Source organism: Podarcis raffonei, chromosome 12, assembly GCF_027172205.1.
Source record: "Podarcis raffonei isolate rPodRaf1 chromosome 12, rPodRaf1.pri, whole genome shotgun sequence".
Classification (NCBI taxonomy): domain Eukaryota; kingdom Metazoa; phylum Chordata; class Lepidosauria; order Squamata; family Lacertidae; genus Podarcis; species Podarcis raffonei.
Genome location: NC_070613.1, coordinates 31,732,606 through 31,756,296, shown reverse-complemented (window position 1 = coordinate 31,756,296; position 23,691 = coordinate 31,732,606). Strand labels below are relative to the sequence as shown.

The 23,691-nt window shown below is 41.0% G+C and overlaps 1 protein-coding gene across 6 annotated transcripts in view; it reads left to right on the top strand.

Annotated features, from left to right (window-relative positions):
• Nucleotides 1–21,328, top strand: part of DGKB (diacylglycerol kinase beta) — a 274,841-nt gene extending 253,513 nt beyond the window's left edge. For all 6 annotated transcript variants that reach the window (XM_053409631.1, XM_053409632.1, XM_053409633.1 and 3 more), the window contains 3 exons: nt 9,835–9,955; nt 11,789–11,849; nt 20,534–21,328. In XM_053409631.1, the coding sequence (XP_053265606.1) occupies nt 9,835–9,955; nt 11,789–11,849; nt 20,534–20,641 (290 nt within the window). In that variant the 3' untranslated portion in view covers nt 20,642–21,328. The remainder of the gene's footprint in view (nt 1–9,834; nt 9,956–11,788; nt 11,850–20,533) is intronic.
• The last annotated feature ends 2,363 nt before the right edge of the window (nt 21,329–23,691 follow it).

Here is a 23,691-nt window from a genome sequence, read left to right as displayed (position 1 = left end):
ACCTTGATAAAGGTGCAGGCATATGAACTCCTTTGAAAACAGCAAGTGGTCCTGGATTGTAGAGTTGAAAAGATCTAAGCCAACGAGGGTGCCTCCACCCTTGCTTACAGCAGGAATGGCTACGATTTTTCTTCTTCCCCTAAGAAGCAACTCATTTGCTTTTGTGCATGAATTGGGCTTGACCAGGAAGAACGGTCCTAGGAAATATGGGTAAAAACACAAAAGCATAAGGCACTGAGATATCTTCACATACTTAAATGTTTTCCTTGGTGGGAAAGGGTAGGGAAATAACATTGATAAATGGAGTATTTATGGGTGGTGAGTGGGGGAGGGGGCTTAATTGAAATCCTTAATTGTGGCCTGTCTTTTATTCATGTGAATACTGTGTGAGATGTGCAATGTAACAAGATGCACAACTCAGATGCAGATTGCATTGATTCAACTTTCTCGGTTCCAGTATCTTTTCTTTTCTAGGTAAGGGCATGTTTATAGACCACTGAAATGTATAATGTTACTAGAAACCATTTGAAGTAAATGCCAAAACTGTTAGAAGTAATCTGAGAACAAGATCTATTTCTGTTAGTGGAAACGGCCCTGATTTGTTCATATTGTTTGTGCATGATGTGCAGCAATCTGATATCGCCCGGACAAACAGGAAGATATCAGGTTTGAATTTCTTAAATATCCAGCTAAAAGCAGCGAATGGTCTGAGCACATTAAAATTCCATTTTCCCTTTACAAGTGTTTGCTTCAGATGACCCCCACTGATCTTAAATATATTTCTGTATCTGTAACTGAATAGAGGTTTTTCTGTACATCATGTTCTAATGATACTCTGGCCTTTAGCCAACAAGGCACTGAATAAGGCTATTTTTAAAATACAGAAACTGGGAACAGCTGCAGCAATCAAATTTGATAAAAACAGAGAAGAACTTTGCTTCCCCCTCCCAGTGGTTTTTTTTTTTTAAAAATACAGTTTGTCCAAGTTCAGAATCCTTTCATAGAATGGCTTTTGTTCCATTGCATGAAGGGAACCATAAAACCAATATGGTGAACATCCTTTTAAAACAAATAACTTTTTTAAAACATACGGCTTAAAATAATAGGCACCTTTTTGTGTGCATGGCCAGCTTCAAAGCAGAATTATGCTTCCAACTATTAAAAGAATAGCTGTCAAAGGAGAATACATTTTCCCCAAGGTATACCAAAGGTTTTCCATAATGATCTCCTGAAAGTGCAAGATGAAACCCCTTGTTTCAAAATGTTAGAACCCTAGAAGTTGGTATTTGTTCTTAATACTATATTCACAGAGGGAAAGAGAATAGTGCTTTCAATGCCCACGTTCTTTTTCATTTTATGCTTTACTATTAATCAGGAAGTGTGCTTGTTTAAAGGGGACACACATACACTTAAGGAAAACGCTTCTTAAAATTTCTCACAATTAATTAGGTCTTCTGTTTTTCTTGTTTTTCTATCCTTACTGTCTAGTTAGAGTAGACGATTATATTTAGAATCTACATCTGCCACTTTAAGCACATTTTGAATCGCCTTTTACCAATGTATGTGTGGAAGACAGAATGGAAGATCATTATTATAATTATAAATTTATTTGGACTCTGCCTTTTTCTCTGACGCGACTCAAGGCAGCTTACAAATAAAAATAAGAACTGCTAGAAACATCGGGGAGGGGGAGAATCATTAAGAAACAAATACTTATAAAATTAAAACTATGTACATATATGAAATCTATTAAAACCATACCAATAAGAGCAATAAATAAGAGCATGGCAGCAGCCCTTTCATTAAAAGTAGCCAGTTCCCAAAACCCTCTTGGAACAAAACTGTATTCACCTGCTGGCAGAAAAATAACATGGAGGGACCCAGGCTAGCTTCACTAGTGAGGGAATGCCAAAGTCTGGGAGCAGCCACCAAGAAGGCTCTCTCCCGCGTCCCTAAGGGTGTCTGTGAGGGTGTCTGTGAGGGTGGCAGGATGTCCCTCAAACATCTCAAAACCATAGCTGTCAACTTTCAGATTTGAAAATACGGGATCAGCAGACTCACCTGTCCCGGAGATAGTCTACGGGATATCTAACAATCCGGGATAGCAGCAGGAAGCAGCGGGAAACGGCACTGAAATAAGGGAATTTCCCGCAAAAAAAGGGAAGGTTGCCAGCTATGGAAAACCCAGGCAAGTTTGAGGGAATATGGTCTTTCAGAGGGAATATGGTCTTTCAGAGACTTTGTTTAGGTCAGGACAGCACAGTGGGGGCTCTTACAGAGCCCTACTCCCTACAGTTCATTTTGTATTAGAAAAATACCAATACAGTACTAAGCATTTCCCGTAGACTCCAGGATCTACTAATACTTATTATACTGGGGATGAGGAACCTGCAGCCCATGGGCCAGTTCTTTTAATCTCACTTTTGAATTCACACCTTGACTGTATTGTAGGCATATTGGTAATTCTTATCCAGAAACAGGGAGACTGTGCCTTCCCCAGGTTCTGTTGGACCACAACTCCCAACATCTCTAATCATGGCCGTGCTGGTACAGTGCCATATGCTGTTGTATCTCAGGTTGCAGTTCACAACCCAGAGGTGATTCACGCATGTACGCACCTCCTCGATGTCTCATCAGTCAGTTACTCAAGAGCCAGTGTCTCTTGGTTCACCATATGAACCGCCCACAGTGTTGTGCACCAGTGAGGATGAGGCAATGTCAAGTGACTGTAGCAGCTCTGTAAGCATCAAGTCATGCGGTCATCAAGTGGCAAACTCAACCTTCACCTTATTTTGGGGTGAGCGGGGAAAACAGCTCCATTTACACCAGATACTGTGTAAGTGCCTGCAAAATGACTTGAAAACTTTCCTTTCTGAAATTGGACCGCTGACAATGCAACATCATTTGGTCATTTATTTTTATATCCAAGCATTGAGACATTTTGTTACGGTTAGCAATAGTTCATCTTAAAGCATACAAACCTTTGACGTTAAGCATGCCTTTGGCACTCGCTGCAGCAGCAGTTCCTGTCTCTGTGTATGAAAACGTCTCTACCTTCCTGCATATTGCAAAACTGTGTTGTTTTGGTTGGGCTGCTTTTGGGTTTCTTTCTTTCTTTCTTTTTTAATGCAGCACTCAAAGCAGACACTGGTGAATAGGAGAGCCTTCAACTCAGCACGTTTCCAAGGGCTCTGGCAGTAAGCCAGATCTCAAAAGCCCATGCTATATTTTAGCTAGAACCCAAACTTTTTTCCCCCCAGTGTGATGATTACCATGCTTTAATTACATTTAGGAAGCCTTGTATCCTCAACTCTCTAAAGACAAACTGCCAACAGGGAGAGATTTACCACCAACCGTTGATGTTTTTTATGTAAATGTACTTGACTAAGTGCAGTAACCCCAAATTCTAATAGAGACTTTCAATCTCTTGCCAGGTCTGCAAGTGTTTATATATGGCCAAGATAAATTGGATATTTACAAAACAGCTTTATTATAGGGGAACAATCCTCCATGTGTAAATCACCACTTCTAATCATAACACTACTGGGTTCCTTTCCACCCCAGCTCTTGTTTATGTCCCTTGATTTATATTCACCGAGAAATGTTGAAATGTAGTGTTTGAGGCAATGGCCTGGTATTGCCTTGTAGCACAGACTTCTCAAAAGCTCTCGAGGCTCCTCAGTATATTATCACCATCTTGGTTTGGGTAGTGCAATAAGGGAACAAGCATTCACAAACGCAGCATTGCTTAGATTTCACTTTGTCCCTTTAATTGTTCAGACAGCCTGATGGGAGGAAATGGAAGGGAAATCTCCCTGGTGACTTCATCCTCTCTCCCGCCCAATCCACCCCATCCCCACACTTTGGGAACGAGGGCAAAGGGTCAGATGCCCCTCTCCACATGCCATTCGCATGCTGCTGACATCAGCAGTCACTCATGAGAACTAGCTTTGTTTACCAACGGTGCTAATCTGAAGAGAGGCGTGAAGTAGTTTGGTTTGTGGAAGAGGGCAGAAGCGGCATGGTGCTGTGCAAACATTCCCACACAGTCTGATAGGTCATTCGCACAGAAAACAAGTGAAAGTCTTCATGTCGTGGGCAAAGTTCAGCGTAAAGCCAACAGTCTCTCAAGGATGCAAGGCCATCATAAGATAATACTCAGTGGGTGTCTGTATTAAGCCATTGCCTCTGGACTTACACTAACAATGGAGTGTGGGCACACATTGTAGGAGTACGTTGTGCTAAGTTTTGCTCTCTGCTTGTTTTGTCTTTTACGTTTTTTAAAATGAAAATACCTTTTTTAAAATCTCAGCAAAAAGAAGATATGCAATAGTTTTGGGGAAGGTTATGACCCTCTAAACACATACAGATATATCTGTATATATCAGTCTCTCCCTCCTTTTCTGGAACTGATTATATTGCCTAATCTTGCCCCACTCTCTTAAGACAGGGAAGTTTATAGTCTAAACCAGGATTGGGGAACCTTTTTCGGCCCAAAGGCTACGATTCTTAATGGGCAACCTTCTCGCCAAGGAATGTTTGTGTGTGTGCCAGTGTTGGGCAGGGCTAGAGGCATAAGTGCGAGGAACAATGACTGTGATTCTTACGTTTGTACAGTAGGTTGTATTTCAGCTGTATAAAAGTCAGAGGTTTTGCCGACCCACACTTCTCTCCATCAAGGCAAGCAACCTTGAACATCATAGTTCAAGGATGCTAGGCAAATGCACTTGGGGAGAGTGAGGAACAGAGCCGTTGAGGAGTGTGGCATGGATATAGGGGGCATGGGAGGAGTCGCAAAACAGTGCTCAGTTTGGAAAGCACGAATCAGCTGTTGGGGGAAAGTGGGCTTGGCTTACTACTCTCCCACTCTCGCAAGCAAGTGGTCAGTGCAATAAAATCTAATGGGAATGCCAATCTCTTTGGACCTGTGCAGTAGGAACTGCAAGAGAGAGAGAGAGAGAGAGAGAGAGAGAGAGAGAAGGAGGGAGAGAGAGAGAGAGAGAGAGAGAGAGATCTGCATATGGGAATAAATTCTGGGTGCAATTAGCGCATGGAACTCTGTTTCTATGTGCACAACTTGGTCCTGAGAAGGTTCGAGGCATATTTAATTTGCAGTTTTGGTAAGTTCTTCCATTGCTGTGCTAATGACCTCATTAAAGAGTGGATAGTGCTTGTTCAGAAGAAGTTCCAAGTTCTTTAGGTCTACTGATTTCCATTCATCAGTCACACAGTGAACTTTAACCAGATCCCACTAGCACTGCAGGGTTGGAGGAAGAGAAATACTGCCACTGAACTAGCATAGATCTTTCACACATTAAAGATATAAGAAAGTGTATTAGTATTTACATGTCATATGTTTGTATGACTTATATATGTACTTGACTAAGCGCAGTAACCCCAAATTCGCACTTGTGTGACATGTGTGGTTGATGTTTGTTCTATCATTCCTGGAAATAACATTTCCCATTAAAATTGATATTAACAACTAATCTATGAAGCAGGGGTATTTAGGCATCTAGAACTGAAGTAAAATGTTCCTGCTCCTTGTCCATCTGTTCCTGGCAACAAATTTGAGTAATCAATGATGTCTACTTGCTTTTTTAAAAAGATAAAGTTAATACTTTTCAAATTCTGTGAGAGCATATCTCTCTCTCTCTCTCTCTCTCTCTCTGTGTGTGTGTGTGTGTGTGTGTTAGTTACCAAAATAGACAAAGAGCACCTTAAATGATCATACTGTCAGACTGCATTCGTAAGTCTACTTGCACTCAGTGGGACTTCATCCAGAATAAACGTATTTGACATTGCAATGTACAGCTGCAATACTATGCATGCTTGGGAGCTAATCCCACAGAATTCAGTGGGACTTGCTTTTGAGCAAACATGCATAGGACTGGACCATAAGACCACATACATTATAGTGTACTGTGATCATTCCATTGCATTTCCGTGCACTCTGGTTTCTGTCACAGTGTTCCATTGCGCTAGTAGTGGTTTAGTTATGCTGGCCACATGACCTGGAAAGCTGTCTGTGGACAAAGGCCGGCTCCCTCGGCCTGAAAGCGAGATGAGTGCCGCAACCCCATAGTCGCCTTTGACTGGACTTAACCATCCAGGGGTCCTTTACCTTTTTTACCATTACCAGCCTAATGTTGGGCTCATCATCTACTCTTTTTGTGGAAAAGGCTGCAAGGTTGCATGAGTTCCCAGAGGCTAGTGCCTTCGTCATCCAATGCATCAACATTTTGGGCCCATTTTGGATGTAGCGATTGTGCTTTAATAAACCATAATGTATTAATGCAACAATAAATTGCAGGCCTACACTCTCTGCCACCCCATATCTCCTTCCCTTGCAAATTCGGCACTTTAATCTTGGTCTCTTTGAAACAGGTGTCAAGAACTTTGAGCCCTCCAGATGTGGATGAACTTCAACTCTTATAATTCCTGGGCATTGGTCGTGCTTGTTGGCAGTGATGGGAGTTGTAGTTCAACAACATCAGGAGGGCCAAAGATTCTCCACACCTGGCTTAAACTACAATTCCATTACATTTCAAATGAGGAACTGTGGTTTAATGTCAGTTTGCTAACCAGAATCTGAAACTGTGGTTTATTCTGACTTCAGATCCTCATTGGAAAACTGACATTAAGACAGTAGTATTCAGCCAAAAATGACTGTTTTTCTCTTACTTCCACTTCAGGCAGTTTCCCAGCCTAGGGTATTGTATTAATATTTAAACTTTACACCTATTTTGAAAAGTCTGAACATATTTTCTCTCTCTTATGGTTTCTTATGATCGCTGGAAATAGCTTTTCTAAAAGCTGCTTTCGGATTTAGTTTTTCAGGGGTTTTCCCTTTCAGTTGACATGTTTCAATGTTCCAAGACAAAATATAAAAGAATCACACATGTGACAATGGATCGTTCTTCCACCCTGGTCTTACTAAGAAACAATGTGGCATAAAATTGTGGCAAGAAGTTATTAAGATCTGATATTGTCACAAGCTTGTGTCTCCACTTAGCAAAAATAATGATCCTGTCTTTCATAGCTGCTTTTTGACAAAAATTGAAAAATAGCACCTTTACCTTTTTTATTATTTTTTAACCATACAATTGACAACTCTGCAGAACAATGTGAACACAGCTGTTTCCATCATAGAGGGGGGAAGGGCAAGAGAGTTTTCTTTCCAGAGGAGGCCATAAGAACATGGAGCCAGTAGGACTTCCGGAGGCGGCGCCACCGACAATGGCGGATTCCCTCTAATCTGGAGGGAGAAAGCCCCGCAGAAATCGGGTCCTACCGCTGCAGCGAAGTGGGGACCCTCTTGAAAACCGCAGGCGGTGAAGCCTGCGACCGTGGGACTCGGCAGGCACCTTTTGCGCCCCCCCCCATCAGCAAAGGAACCCTGCAAAGGGCTCCGGAGTGAGACGGGGTGCTGGTGCGGTGCTGTGAGTCAATCGCTACTTCTGCGGAGCGACGCTGCACAGCTGATGTCGGAGAGCGCTGTCCTCTTTCCTGTGACAATTCGGCTTTTAAACAACAACCCGTGAGTAGGACAATTGAAAGATCGGGAGATCAAAGGAATTCCCCCTTTGATCAAAGGAACAACCTTGAATTTGGCACCGAAGCGGGAAGGTGTAAACAGGAAGTCCGCCTCTCGTTTTTTGTAAATAGACCGAAGCAAATATCTTATAAGCTAAAAAGCCGGAAAAATTGATTTTAAGATTGAAATTTCCTGCATCTATAACTATAAAAAAAACCCCTTGACAGCAGGAGAAAAGGGGGGAAGAAATTTTGACCTTTTAATCCTGCAAAGAGAGTGAAAGAATACAAGTTCCCATCGTCCCAAACCTGGGGACGGAATGTCAGGACAGAAATTGTCGGTGATGATTATTAATTGAAAACGGGAAACTACTGACAGACAGAACTAAAAGAGAAATAAAATAATTCTAATGCTGCTTTCTGCTTGTTTGCATTATATTGAAAGGAAACAAAGAATCTGAAAATCGAAAGTAAATTTCCCTTTGTTGGATACACTTTAAAGATGGATGTTAAATAGTAATTGTATCCCCTAGAGGGAGCTAGCCAGTGTGTTTGTTGCAATTTACGGGGAAGATATAACATCTGTGAAAATCAGACCGTGGGACCAGCTATTTGACCTTGACAGAAAATGAATAGGGAGGAAGCCTTACCTGCTGCCCTTGGCAAAATAAATGCTGTGCTGCAGCAGTTGGATGAGAAAGTGATCTTGATGAACCAAAAGTTGGATCTTATATCTGCTCCAGCTACTAAAGATGAACTAACAGGAAACGAAGTCAAAGAAATCTCACAACAGCCAATACAGGAAACTGGTTCAACAAGGCAAGTCCAAGGGCAGAGGAAGAAGGAAGAGGTTGCGATTGCACCTCAAAAGATACAGAGACTCAAAATCCCGCATGACCAAAAGCTGCAACGTTGGAAGATTGAACTTGGAGAACATCTGTTAAACTTTGGAGTTAAGGAAGTCATTAGCTCTGGTGGGACTGTGAAACAAGTTGATGATCATTTTTGGAACAACTACTTTTTGGATTACAAATCAAATATTGGGGAGTGGATTATCGGGGAATGGGACAATCTGATAAAAGAAAATGGAGAATATTTCTGTATGGAGCTCTCCGGAGATTCACTCCCCAAGGAGAAAGGGAAGAAAATATGCAAGAATCCAACAAGGGACAGGGATGCGAGCAAGTTTAAACAGGAACAAGAAAACCTGCAGAGGGGGCACAGAAGGGACTTGAGAGCCTCTGATATTAGAACACCCGATTGATGGATAGAACACAATGGTGGAAGGACGGACATTATCCGAAACCAGGAAGAAGGGACGTTGGATAAATCCAGAATGAGAATCTCTTTTTTATAAACTATTTTACTTTTGGAATTAGTGTAATACTAATGAAATACTAAAATGTGCTGGAAAGGAATTAATTGGCTTTAGCAGAAAGGTTTGAAGGAGTTAAGCTTAAATATGGTTTAAATTCTAAAACTTTAAGGTTTAGAAGGTAAGATAAGGTTAAAGAAATTAATGGTAAATTGAACTGTAAAATTTTTAAATGGTAATGATGTTGAAATGAAATGAAGCAGTTCTAGTAATAAGGTAAAATAAGAACTTGTAAGAATGGATTGATATTAGATGAAAATCTGAAGTGACAACATATGAGGGTAAATAAATAAGGGTAAAATAAGAGGGTATGAATTTGCTGAACCAACTTCTAAATGGAATACAAAAAAGGGAGGTGAGAGGAAGTCAGGAAAATAAGTAAATGAATGGTAAGAAACTGAAAGGAGGGATTTTTTTTTCTTTTTACTTTTTTATGTTAAATTTTGGTTTTTGTATCTTTTTTGTGTTTTTTTACTTTTTTGTCTATTGTTCTGTAACCTTTTTTCTGTTAAAATCTAATAAAATATCATTTTTTTAAAAAAAAAAAAGAACATGGAGCCAGTAGCCCACCATGTTTTGGGAGAGATTTATAAGAACAGGGAGCCATTATCTTGTGGATAGTGCATAAAGACATTAATAATTTTAGTTTTACATATATTAAAGAGCTTGAGAGTATGTAAGAACTTTTACTCAATGCAGGGGCCTGAGCATGAGATTACAAAAAACATACAGTCTCTGAAACCTAGAAACATTCTCTCTTTCCTGCAACATTAGTAATACAAAACAATGTTTTCAATTGCACATTTTTAGGGATCGCTGGTGAGAGGGGAAGAACGAGACGAGCAGCTGGTGTTCTGGGCAGCAGCGATGCTTATCCTCCATGGCTTCTTCCTCTGTTCTAAGTGTTGTGCTTTTGTTTTCAGATCTGAGTGATCAGCTGATGGAAGTGGTTGGTCTGGAGGGAGCCATGGAGATGGGTCAAATATACACTGGGCTGAAAAGTGCTGGGAGACGTCTTGCTCAATGCTCATCTGTTATCATCAGGTAGGAACTACATTTTCCTCTGCAAAAGTAGGGTTGTGAATTTACTGGTTGGACAGAACAATATTAAAGCAGGGATCACCAACTTCTTTGGACCAGTGGGCACATTTTGATGGGGGCACTAGTCATAAGTAGCTACTACGGGGCGCAGGGTGTGGCTTAATGCAAAATGGCTGTGAATGGACATCATTCCATTCACCACTGGAAATTAGGAAGCAATGGTTGGATTTCCCTCTTGGAAACCCTATTTGCTTCTGGGCCAGTATGCTTGTTGGCTCAGCCAAATCCTTCATTGTTAGCATAATAATAATTTGCTCACTCCTGACAACAAAGAAATCAGCCTGTAATTTGTTGGGTCAGTCTTCTCACTTTTCTTATATATTGGAAGCACAGTTCATTCATTCCATCCTTGCATAATTGTCCTGTCTAGATTGTCACTTGGAACATGGCAGGGGGGATATTCAGACCACTACCTAGCATAAATCTTCAGAAACTCTGGTGGTATAAAACCATTTCTCAGACCATTTGCATTTACTTTTCCAGTGGACTAAACACTGCATTTTGCTTCTGTGCCATTGTTTAATATTAGCAAACACATTCTCCTTATATCCTTATATAGATAAAATGGCCTCATCCATGCACAGCAATGGAGATATCAACAGCCTTGGGCAAGGACCCACATTTTGTACCAAGTATAAACAAATGTTCGGGATGCAGGTGACGCTGTGGGTTAAACCACAGAGCCTAGGACTTGCCGATCAGAAGGTCGGCAGTTCAAATCCCCGTGACTGGGTGAGCTCCCGTTGCTCGGTCCCTGCTCCTGCCAACCTAGCAGTTTGAAAGCACGTCCAAGTGCAAGTAGATAAATAGGTACCGCTCCGGCGGGAAGGCAAACGGCGTTTCCGTGTGCTGCTCTGGTTTGCCAGAAGCGGCTTAGTCATGCTGGCCACATGACCCAGAAGCTGTACACTGGCTCCTTCGGTCAATAAAGCAAAATGAGTGCCGCAACCCCAGAGTCAGCCACGACTGGACCTAACGGTCAGGGGTCCCTTTACCTTTTTATAAACAAATGTTCAGGGAAGGAACCCAATGAGGACTGAGCATGCTTCATGGGGCTTGAATGCCCATCTGATTAGGAGTGGAGGAAACAGCATATAAAAAGGGTGGTGGGGTGAGAGAGGAGAAACCAAAAAGAAAAGGTCCCCCCTCCTCTTCCTCCTTCTTTAAGCAGTTTTTTCTAAGAGCCCCAAAATATTAGTAGCAAAAACATTCCTGTGCCCAATTTTTTCCATTATGATGTTATTAACATTTGGAGCTTTGCATTTGGGTGAACTAACAAGTATTTGGACATAAATCGTAATAAAATATCAACTACTTGGATATCCTCCTAGGTCAATAATCTACTAGTCATAATTTACGATACATAATAAATTGTTATTGTCCATGTTTTACTGCATGAAGTATGTCATGAATTTCCATCCACAATTTCAGCAGTCTTAATTTGATTTGGGTTTTCCTTGTACGACACCCAGGCCATTCTGACTCACTTTTGATATAGTAAAATCAGCTTAAGTAGCAAAGTGGGTCAGATGATTATCTCATCATGTCTGGAAGTGGTGAGCCCAACGTATGTTTTTAGCTCACTTCTGGAATGCTTTCAAGGGTATGCCAGCTTACAGTATGGAGACCTGATGAAACAATCAGATGGCCAATTCTCCCCATGTCACATACAGACCTTAGAGTGCCTCTGGGTGGAATATGGGGACATGCTGTCTGTTTAGAATATACACTGTATTTTCTTAAGACACTGTACTTCCTGTAACTGTTTTGCTCTAGGACAAGCAAGTCTCTGCCTATGCAGATTGATGGGGAGCCATGGATGCAAACACCTTGTACAGTAAGTGTGTCTTGATAAGTATATGTAATAAAACATAAAAATATAAGTATCACAATGACAGTCTGTAATATTGTACAAAATGAAGTATTGCATTATTTCCTCAGTCTTGTAGTGTAACCAACCCTAGATTATTTCATTAAAGAACTTGGATGCGATCCTGCAGTCTTACACACAGATTTCAGTATATCTCCCTTCCTCGCTCCCTCTCTCCCCCCACACCCACCCATATATGCATTACTTCCTTATGTATGAACTCACTATACATATGTTTTTGGTTTTGCTCTTTCTAACAAGAATATGTTCAAATAAGTTGAATATTTCTGGCCCATCAACCTTTTTATTGATTTTATGCAGACCCATTCAAAGCACTGGAAAGACTTCAACAGGCACTAATTAAATAATTGAGGAAATTTAATTATAGCGCAGAGGAAAATGGGAGGAGATGCTTCTCTTTCTTAGTGTGCTTACTTGGGAAGAAATGGGGGAAGTGGTTTAGATACCTCACAGAGTAATCCTATACATGTCTACTTGAAAGCCAGACCCATTGAGTTCAGTGAGGCTTATTTCAGGTAACAAGATGCAGGATTACAGCCTTATAGCTATTCCATATATTATACTGTACCTGACTTCTTTGTATCATCATCGTCACCATCATTATTAAAATTACCACGGCCAACATTGCTAATAACAGAATTGCTTCGGCTGTTTGGTATGCTTTAATTTCTTTATTATTAATTTCTTTTCATAAAGTTCTTTAGCCACAGTTTTAAAAAGCCGCACTGAGGTGGACCTCCTTTTTCCTTCCTCGTGCTTCTGTTTTTTGGCATAAACAATAGATCCCTTGCTTCCCTCTTTTCTTATTCTGATCTTATTCTGATATCAAGTCATATTCCTGGGAAGCTTAGCTTATGTTTTAATATCTTAATTGTGGAGTGACCTGGTGCTGCTTCGGCAGGATCCTGAGGCGTTTCACAGCCGGGAATACCCCCCTTTTTGCGCTGAGGTTCTCCCATTGTCTTTCCACCTATATCATGCCAGAACGACTGGACAGTTTCCCTTGGGGGGGGATTTCCATTGTTTGGGTGCAACCACAGAAAATACCCTTTCTCCATTAGCCACCCACCTAATCTCTGCAGGTAGGAGCAGACAAAGAAGGGCCTCTAAAGACTATTTCAGCTGCTGGGTTTCACCTGGACACAGAGGATACTTCTAGCACCCTGTTTCCATAGTGTTAAGGGCTTTAATTTTATTTATTTTTAAGTACTTTGCTTGGAAATCACCTGGGAGGAGATGAAGCTTGCTGAGTATATACAAAAAACGCTTACACTGGTGAGCATATTAGAAGCACATATGGAAAAAAATCATATGGTTTAGGTGGACCAAAATGAATACTTCACCCCATTCACCAATGGCAAATTGTAGGTAACCATTTTGAGGAGGGCGGTTATATGATGGGGCTACTTCTTGACTCCCATCCACCCTCATTTTAATGTCTTGTGCTGCTGACTGTGGTGAAAGTTTCATTGGTGTCATATGGCAGCTTGGAAGCTTTGGCTGTGGCCACAACCCTTCTTCAGTAGCTTTTTGGAAATGTAGTACCTCCTTTCCTTCAACAAATCATCTCACCAGTCATCTGCACTCTACAGCCCTCCCGGATGCTCACACTTCAGTCAAAGCCCAGGGAGAAATACATACTCACTGAGAAGGGAGCCCAAGAAGGATGGGAGTTTCTAAAAGGAGAAATATTGAAGGCCCAAATGCAGACAATACCAACAAGAAAGAAAAGTGGGAGGCATCTAAGGAAACCAGTTACAGATGAGCTGAGAGTTAAGAAGGCCATGTATAAGAAATGGAAGAAAGGGGAAATCACAAAGGAGGAGTATAAACGAGTAGCCAACAACTGCAGGAGGAACTCAGGCTGGCTAAAGCTCAGAATGAGCTGAGGCTTGCAAGAGAGGTTAAAAATAATTTTTAAAAAGGTCACTTCAGCTATGTCAAAAATAAGAGGAAGAACAAGTAAGTTGTAGGTCATCTGCGTGGGGAACATGGAGAAATCCTATTGGGTGACAGAGAAAGGGCAGAACTACTCAACACTTACTTTGCCTCTGTCTTCACCCAAAAGCAAAGTGATGCCCAACCTGGTGATGACAGAAGAAGTGATGTAAGGAGGGAGCTGCAGCTAGGAACACCTAGCTACTTTAAAGGAATTCAAATCTCCAGGGCCTGATGAGCTGCATCCAAGGGTACTAAAGGAGCTTGCAAATGTAATTTTAGAACCTTTGTCTATTATCTTTGAGAATACTTGGAGAACAGGTGAGGTCCCTACAGACTGGAGGCCGGCAAAAGAGGGAAAGGAAGACCCAGATAACTACCGACCAGTGATCTTGACATCGATACCAGAGAAGATCCTAAAATAGATAATTCATCAGTCTGTCTGTGAGCATTTAGAAAAGGATGCTGTGGTTATTTAGACCCAGCATGGGTTTCTCAAAAATAAGACATGCTTGACCAATCTTTAGCTGAGATTCCTGCATTGCAGAGGGTTGGACTAGATGACCCTTGGGGTACCTTCTAATTCTATGATTCTGTGACATAATTCCTCCCATGGGGCTTTTTCATATCAGGAAGAATGGGTAGCCAGGAAGGCTGCAGAGAGCACTGGAGGAATGTTTACCTGTAAGGGGAAACACACACACACACACACACACACACACACACACACGGTGCTTTGTAGTCATAGAATAATCTCAAAATCTCCCAGTGGCTGAAATTCTGCAGTACCCTGAGAAGTAGGCCAAAAATGGAAGCTTGCTTCACAGAGGAAGAAAAACTGCTGAGAAACCAGAGGACATTTTTCAGCCCAACACCTGTTAATATTCAAACTTGTCTATCTTCTTTAGGTAGGAACTTCTCTAATCTGCATACATTTGAGGGCTGATGTGGTTGGGTATTATTTTTGTGTTGTCGTCGTCCCGCACCGCACAGTGCATACATTATTTTTGTTTACCTATGCATAATTTTTTTTTTTAATTTCACAACAGGTTCTTCCTCCCCTCCCCCTTCATATAATTGACAATGCAATTTACTGCATGTGTGCTTTCTGCACCTTAGACAACTATGCTGAGATGTAATGCACCTACCTCTCCCGTTCAGATTGTTAAGAAAAGAATTAGTTGTGACTAATTGCCAATTAATTTGTAGTGGTTTAAAGGTGGGGGGAGGGGTGAAACAATTGCACCTACTAATTAAAATTTAAAATATTCCAAAGTGTCATCTGTAGGTGTCTGTGGAATACATAATTTCCATTTTGGTTCTGTGCTGGATCCTGTAACAACCCTGAGGTTGACAGCTTTATTAATTTAAAACCTCAGCAATACCTATTAGTATAAAACATGAAAAAATGTCATTAATCATTTATTTTAATTTTGCAGCTCTGTCATTTTCTCAGTGTGTTTAAAAATTATGATGACACTACCATGTTTTCCAATTTACCTGTGTGAAGGGGAAACGGATCACACTACTTAGGAGTGATACTAGAGTATATTATTAGAGCTTAATTAATGCCAAACTAATTAGATTTAATTTCAGTGGGTGGAATGCTATTGCTGAGAAATTGTTTTAAGAGAACAGCCTTATATATATAAAACCATTGAGGCAGTTCATAGGGCAAGACCAACGTTATGCAGAGTGCAAAGCAAGATACGCTGATGTGATTTGTATGTTTGGTCTATATTTAAGTCTACTACTAATCCCAAACTCCTGGAGCTGTTGGTTCAGAACGCAGTGGCCAGATTGTTAATAGGAGCCACATATAAAAGCATATTAAAGCTGTGCTGGCTTCAATTTTTTTTTCTTCTGGGACCAATTCACCTTTTAAAGGTGATGAGCTTTAAAACCCTAAATTGTTTAGGACCAGGTCACCTGGAGGACTGAGAGCAGGGAGAAGGCCTTTTCCATTGGCTGTGCCTAAGCTTCTGAGACTCCTTCCAGAGGGAGGCATACCTTGTCCCTCTTTCACAGGGAAGTTGGTCCAAAACCTTCCTTTAAAGAAGACCTCTAGCATTAGCTTTAATCTGATGCTGTTGGTGCATTGTTGTGTTTCGTGGAACTCCTAGATTCAACACTGTCTAGGGAGAATACATCTCCATGGGTTTAACAGCGGGTAGAAAAAGTAATTTTGGCAGCGTCAGCTTTTTACTCCTTTTTCTTCTAAGCTCTGAAAGCAGACACAGATCCTCATTAGGACTCTTCCCACTATGCTCCTCTTGGGACCTCTGCTTAATGGCAGAAGCAACTACGGTGCAGATGTATTAAAACAGGAGTAGAGAATCTATAGCCTTCCAGATGTTATTGGATATCAACTGCCCTAGCCAGCATGGCCAATGGTCAGGGATAACGCAGCTCTGTTTTTCCATAACACTGGCATAGGCAAACTCGGCCCTCCAGATGTTTTGGGACTACAACTCCCATCATCCCTAGCTAACAGGTCAGGGATGATGGGAGTTGTAGTCCCAAAACATCTGGAGGGCCGAGTTTGCCTATGCCTGCCATAACATCTGAATCAGGAGAGGCTGTGAAAGCTCTGGAAGGGTATCTGAGCACAGTGATGGATTGGATGAAGGTCAGTAACTGGTACTTGAATCCTGGAGAGATGGAGGATCTTGGGGGGGGGGCTCCCATGCTCAGGCGATAAGCAAGTTGATTTGTATAGCTCAACTACCGTATTTTTCTCTCTATAACACTCACATTTCTTCTCCTAAAAAGTAAGGGGAAATGTCTGTGCATGTTATTGAGCGAATGTGTGGTCCCTGGAGCCGACTGGCCCGAGTGCAGAGGCAAAAATCAGACAAAAATCAGATCACGCGGAGGAGGGAAAGCTGTAGAGAGGAAGCTGCTGCTTTCCTGCATTCTGCCTCGGGGTCTTACTGCCCACCCTCTTCTGTTTTCGGTTGCTGTGTTTGCTCAAACGCAACAAAGAGCAGGGAAATCCCCTGCCCTCCTGGCAAGCAGAGGGGAAAGGAAAGGATCGCGTCCTTCCTTCTAATTCCTTCCTAGTCACACTGCGCGCAGGCTCCAGCCCACCCGGCTCAGGTTCAGTCGTCTAGGAGTGCAGCCGACAGCCACCTCTCCGTGCTGCTGCTGCTGTGTCCAGCATTCTAGGGACTCGCAGGCAGCCGGAAAACATGCAGGTGGGGGGGGGAGAGAGAGAGAGAGAGAGAGAGAGAGCTTGGGTGGGTGGGGGGAAACTTTTGCCTTTCTTTCTTTCCTCCCTCCCGTTAAACCCCTCTCCTGCATTGTTAGCCAGCTGCACACCTCTCTCGTGCTCTTTGTCCCTTCTGTGTTTTTCCTTCCCTCCCCACTTAAAACGTGGTTACAAAGCACGGATCCACATGGATCCTCAGGATCTTTGCATTGGGTCACCCCAAATTCACCATCAGATCACATAGCATGTCCATGGCTACAGCCTGCACCAAAAAAATCACGCACCCACTGTTGCCTGGGGCCACAATGGTGCAAAAACCTGGTTACAAAGCACAGATCCACATGGATTCTCAGGATTTTTGCATTGGGCTACCCCAAACTCACCGTCAAAACACATGTCTGTGGCCACAGCATGAAGCACAAAAATGATACATCCACTGTTTCATTCAGAATTTTTTTTTTCTTGTTTTCCTCCTCTAAAAACTATGTGCGTGTTATGGTCAGGTGTGTGTTATAGAGCAAAAAATACGGTAATTAGGTACACAAATCGTACACTCATTGAATGTAATGTGTGGATGCTCCTGCCTTGAAATGTGTTGCATAAAAGGCTTCTATTTTAGACTGTACTGGTAAGAACTGTTGACTTTCCTTTCCTTAGAGTTTCTTGTTGCTATATAGACAGGTAATCCATTTCCAGTTTAAGGGTGTTACAAATCTCTTAATAGCTCACAACTTGGAACAAGAGCCTAGAAGTTTCATCCTTGGTATGGGAAGAATTATTAATATACCTAGTACTTTTGATACACTAAGGTTCCAGAAGCTGGTGGTGTCAGTTTCTAATACCAAATTCATTATGTGCTGTACCTTGGTGGCTGCTTTCTGCTTGGTATATTGTGAGGAAATATGTAGCCACTAATACTCTAAAGGGTGCCTAATTGGTTGAATTTGCAGGAATTACAAATGAATGTTGCCTGAAGCCTTTTTTTATTTTAGCAATTCTGGTAGAGTTATGCACACAATTTCACATATGTTACCATAGGGAAGAGTAAGCTAGGATTCTAGAAGAGTTAAATAAAACCCACTTATCCTGTTGAATTTTTTACATTTCTGTCTCTTTTGATTGTAAAGTAAATTTCCACCCCAAGAAGCAGGCTGTTCCCTATTTTAATGAGCCTGTCCTCTCAGTATACTCCCCCCACCACCACCACACACACATTACTATTAGTGAATGACAAGTGAAGGATATTCATTTTAGCTTGAAAATGTCAGGTATGCACTTTAAGAGATATATTTTTTGCCAGTTTTAATGAGGCGGTGTTTCTTTTTGAAAGAAATACTCATTTGTGATGTGGATACTGTGCAGATGACAACTGATATTTAATAAGTGATGGTTCTTGTATTAGTCGTAGTTCACTAAAGAAAATGTCCCAGATAGCTTTTGAAAAACTGTTAGCGTCACTAGCCCAAAGGCAAGATGTGACCTTTTTATTACATAATGAGAATCATTTATTATCTTACAATGTATCTTAAAGTCACAGACAAAATGCCACTTTGATAATTGCTTTCAATTAGCTTTGAGCATAGCATACATTCATAAAATGTCTTCTCTAATTTAGACTTGAATTAGAGAAAATTGGAGACATAATCTACGTTAAGGTTGTCTCATTTAAGGTGATTTCTAGTTTTATATCAAAGAAATCAAAATGAGTAGCTATAAAGCAGTCTTTCATGGTGTTTTAAACAGGCCTTTCAATATTTGATTTGATTTTACTATCAATTAATTAACAAATTAGAATGCTACTCCATCATTTTTGACCTTTTTAGTAAGTTGGCTTTTGACTTTAATTCCTAATGGTTATTTTGAAATTCAGCATTGAAGTTCACGTTAAGAGCAATGAACAATGCGATTAGGAGAAGTATAAATAAGGCATGCTACTGTAATCAAGTGTCTTATTTTTAATTTGTGATGTGTACAAAAAAATCATTATCAGTCTGATCTAGCGGCAGAGCAAAGCACAGTAGATATGGCTTCTGCTCATAGAGCTGCCATTCAGGGGGTGGCAGAAACCGCAGGCTGTGGAGGGAATTATCTCCTATATCCAGCAGTAGGTAGGATAAAATATGGGCCCGTTACCCTAGTCAGTGTAGCCATGAACACAGCAGCAGGTATGTAGCCTTCTGCAGCATTTACATTTCCTTGGGTCAGAACCCCCTGGTCCCTTATATCCCTGTCTGATCCCTGATATCTTCGGGAAAATCACTGCTAGCATTCCCCATTGGCTTTGATGCACAGCTTGTGTCTACCAAAAGCCAAGTGTTCAGTATTGTGGACCAAATTTATGGAACTCCCTTCAGCTGTGGCCAGATGTGCCCAATCCCTGTTGAACTTCTGGGGCCTACTGAAGACATTTTATAATTTTAGTTGGTTGACTGGTATTCTGTGCTGCTTTCCATTCAAATGAATCCCAAATCGGCTTGCAAACAATAAATAAGAATAGCATAATGGAACCCCAACAAGTGCAGCATATATCATGTGATGTAAATGAAGAAATCATCAGTAAAGCAACTGCGATCTATAAAACACTATTAACAAACAAACAACTAAAAAAAGATGCTGAACATCACAGTTATGAGTCGTATTCTACGATTAATGAATCAGCATAGCGTTTATAATCTACAAAACAATAGTAACAAAATAGCAACTAAAAATAAGTTAACACTTACATACTCTTCCCCAACTCAAATGGCTCAGAATCTTTCACTCTAACCAGTTCATCAAAATACACATAAACATCTATTACATAGTAGGATTGTGATCTGATAGAAATACCTCCAACATAGCTATACTTACTTATGGGTTTTTTTAATTATTTTTATTTTCATTTTCATTGTATTGAGTTTCTTGTACACCACTTAAAGACCTTAGTAATTAAGTATTAAATGGATAAATAGTATTTAATACTATTTTTTAATAAAAAAACTATGTCAATCAGATCAATAATCAGTTACAACTGTGCAGATAAATATAATTCAGGTATATATATGTATATATATATATATATATATATATATATATATATATATATATATATATATTCTAAAAAAAAGAAAATGGTTTTTTACAACACCTTATGATGTTAATTTGTATTATTAGAATTATGTCTGATAACTGAGATTCTGCCCAACCATGAGTGTGATTTTTTTCCATACACCGATAATTGCCTAGGCAATGGTCTCAAAATTCATTCATTCATTCACCTCCCCTATTTTTTTAACATAGCATTGTTCAATTGCTTCTTTTAAAGTAACAAACATTATTTGTGAACTAGAATGTATAATAGAACTAGATTGTGAGCAAGAATAAGAACAATTATAATAAAATTGCTGTTGGATGTGTAACTAATAAGGAAACTTAATCATTTTTTGTGATCTATTGCTATCACATCTTTTGATTAGGTAATAATTCTTTTCTCTCTCACCAGATAAAAATCACCCACAAGAACCAAGCTCCAATACTGATGGGACCGCCTCCCAAAACTGGGCTCTTCTCTTCCATCATTAAGAGAACAAGGAACTGCAGCAAAGAATAAGCTTCTTTTAGTTAAATCCTTACAAAATCAAATTAGCAGGGATTTGGAATATGTACGCTGGAAACCTTTCAAGGGTTTTAAAATGTTCTCTACTGCATAATCATGGAATCTGGAATAACAGTTTCTGTGACTGAGCTAATGTAAAACGATGCTATTAGAATAATTTATTGCCACAGTTTTGTAGGCATTTTGCATGAAGAAAGCTAATGTTTACATAAAGTGATAAAGCATATTTTTGTTGCATGCATTGCCATTACTAATTTGCAGGATAAATATGCTGTGGGACGGGGTGGGGGGGAGAATGCAACACTGTTGGAAATGTGATTTTTCCCAGGATGTGAACCTCAGATTGGTCTTTCAGATGGCATATTTAACCCATTGGACTCCTCCGGCATCTTCTGAAGAAAGTGTCATGAGGCTTATTGCAGCCTTGGTTGGCTTCCTTTCCTGATTAATGCTGAGGAATAACAAACGTTCATCCTAGTATTTGCCCGGCCGTCCCTCTTAAATCTCACCCATTGAATTCAGTGCAGATCTGATCATTTAAAACCTGGCACATGAACTATTTGTGCTATCTTGTTCTCTTAGACTTAACACAGAACAGGAAGCAACCAGCCTCATTTCCAGTTTTCGGAGGGCCCTTGAGCGAGGCAGACACCCTGCAGGGGGGGTCCCCTCTCTCAGAAAGGACACAGGTTTGAGCTTTTCAGGTCTGTGTCTGAGCACTCTTCTCTGCCGATATCCACAAGCAACCCCTCTTTGCCTCTTGAATTGGAACAAACTGCAATCGGCAGGAATACCCAAATTGCCATTTGCTCCGATTCAGCTGTAAAGAGTGGGTTTTTCTAGGGAAAGAAAGAAAAAAGTGCTTGGACGTAGACCAGGAAAGTGCAGACCATTGCCTAGAAAGTGCAGGGCAAAAGGTAAGCAGGGATAAGTCCATAGGCGGAGCGTATGCCCGCGCCCCCAAGGGGGGGGCGCAGAGGGTGCCCTCCCAGGCGCAGGATAGGCACTCAGGTGCACAGAGCGGCGCATGCGCCCTGCAGCTGGGGGCGGCGTGAGCCACCCATGGGGGCGGAGGGAGACATCAATGGCGGACATTTGGTGTGCCGCTCGCCCACGACTTCCATGCCTCCCTCAGCTGTCAAAACGAAGGGGGAAGGGGGGAATGCGGCACAGCTCCCCCTTCTCCCGACGCCTCAGGGTAGGCTTTGGAGTCATGGGTGGGTGGCGTGCCAAATTTCACCCCCCTCAACGGAGACACCTGGGACGGTCCACCCCCGCCACACCTGCCTGTGGCTGCTTCATCAATGCAACAAGTCCAGGAAGCTGTTGCCACTGGGGCCTCTGCTGGGCTATGGGCCCTCTGTAAATGCCCACTGATGCTCCCCCCCCCAATTTTTTTTATTAATTTTCCAATATTTTTAAAACAAACAAACAAATACACAAACAAGCATAAATCTCAGCCTATTTAAACCAATCTTTGTAACATTGTTAAGTGACTTCCCCATATCCCCCTGGTTGAATTTCAATGTATATCATTTTAACAGTTTCCCAAAACTAATGTTCTTATAAAATTAACTTAATCACTTAACATCTTTCTTTCTTCCAAATTTGGCATTAAACATATTAATTAATCACATCACATATTTAAATCCTAAGCCTATCTGATATTTGCAAGCTTTCCAATTAAATGCCCACTGATGCTGGTCCATGGAAACAAGTCCTCGCAGTACCCAGAGGGAGGCCTTCCCCACCCCCACCCCAAAAATAAGCACATTACATAATAGGCTGTTTTGTTCCATATGATCAAACTTCAAAATATTTCCATCGCAAATGCAGGCCCACACTATAGTGTTAGAATAAAAGAAGCATTGCTAACATACATCTGAGCTGGAAAACCATTACACATAATACAAGACGAAACCCTGGGTTTGTCGCTGAGCATTGACTCAACATAGAGACTCAGCCAATCCTGTCTCACCAACAGGTGTTATTTGTACGATACATTTGTCTGTTTGCCACATCCATACTTTAATATTTTAAGTGTACATCTAAACATATAAGAGCATATCTGGGAAAGAAATGCAGTGGTTGAAACCAAGCCAAAAATTACTCCACATTAAATCTTCGTAATATATCAAACTTCTGAGCAGTCTTGCATATTAGCCTATAAAGCAGTAGGTGTGCCACATCATAACCAAGCCACATGCCTGATAAACTACATTTCCACCAAAGACTTAGCAAAGCAAGGTTTCAAGGAAAATCGGCTGATGCAAAAGTAAGCATTTGGGATCAAAACCCTCTTTTGAAAGCTTTTGATCACTTTGGCAGTGCCTGTACCAAGAAAGGGGACTGAAATTCACTAATTACAATTAATTCTTACTAAGTATTTATTTATTTATTGTGTTTATAAAAATAGTCCATGAATCAACTGGTCACCCCAATCAGATGGGCTCATGTGTGTGTCCATTGACCTTGGGGAGGTTTCGTATCTTGTATTTCAGAATGCTCATGTGAACAAATGGGGAGCAAGTTTAGAAGCTGCCTCTAAGGGTCCTGTTACTGCATGCGCAGCAGAGACACTGGATTGGAAGACTCAGAGTTATGGCCATCATCATTGTGTCACTGGCTTGTTTCCTTTATAATTGCAAAACAACTGATGATATTGCTGCCTTTTTTGTGTTCTCGATTCCAAGAATTTCTGCTGTGATGATTTTGTGCTCAGTACCTTACTTCCCACCCATGGCCCCCTGGAAAATGTATTAACAGCTTGGAAAACTGCAAAGCAGCTTGTTTTGTGCAATATAAGTGCCGCTGTCTTATGGTCAAGGCCAGGCCAGCCAACAATTTCTATGTTATGTATAAACTTATACATCTATAGCAAACTGCTTTTGGGGAAAGCCACTGTGATTTTCAACCCATTCCCCTTTTAGTTTGAGTTTCATCCTTGCATGCTTTGCTTTCAGGCATTCCACCAAGAAGAGCAACTTGCTTGAAATGCATGATTTATTAATGCCCTCGCACCTTCTAATCTATCTCATACTTTG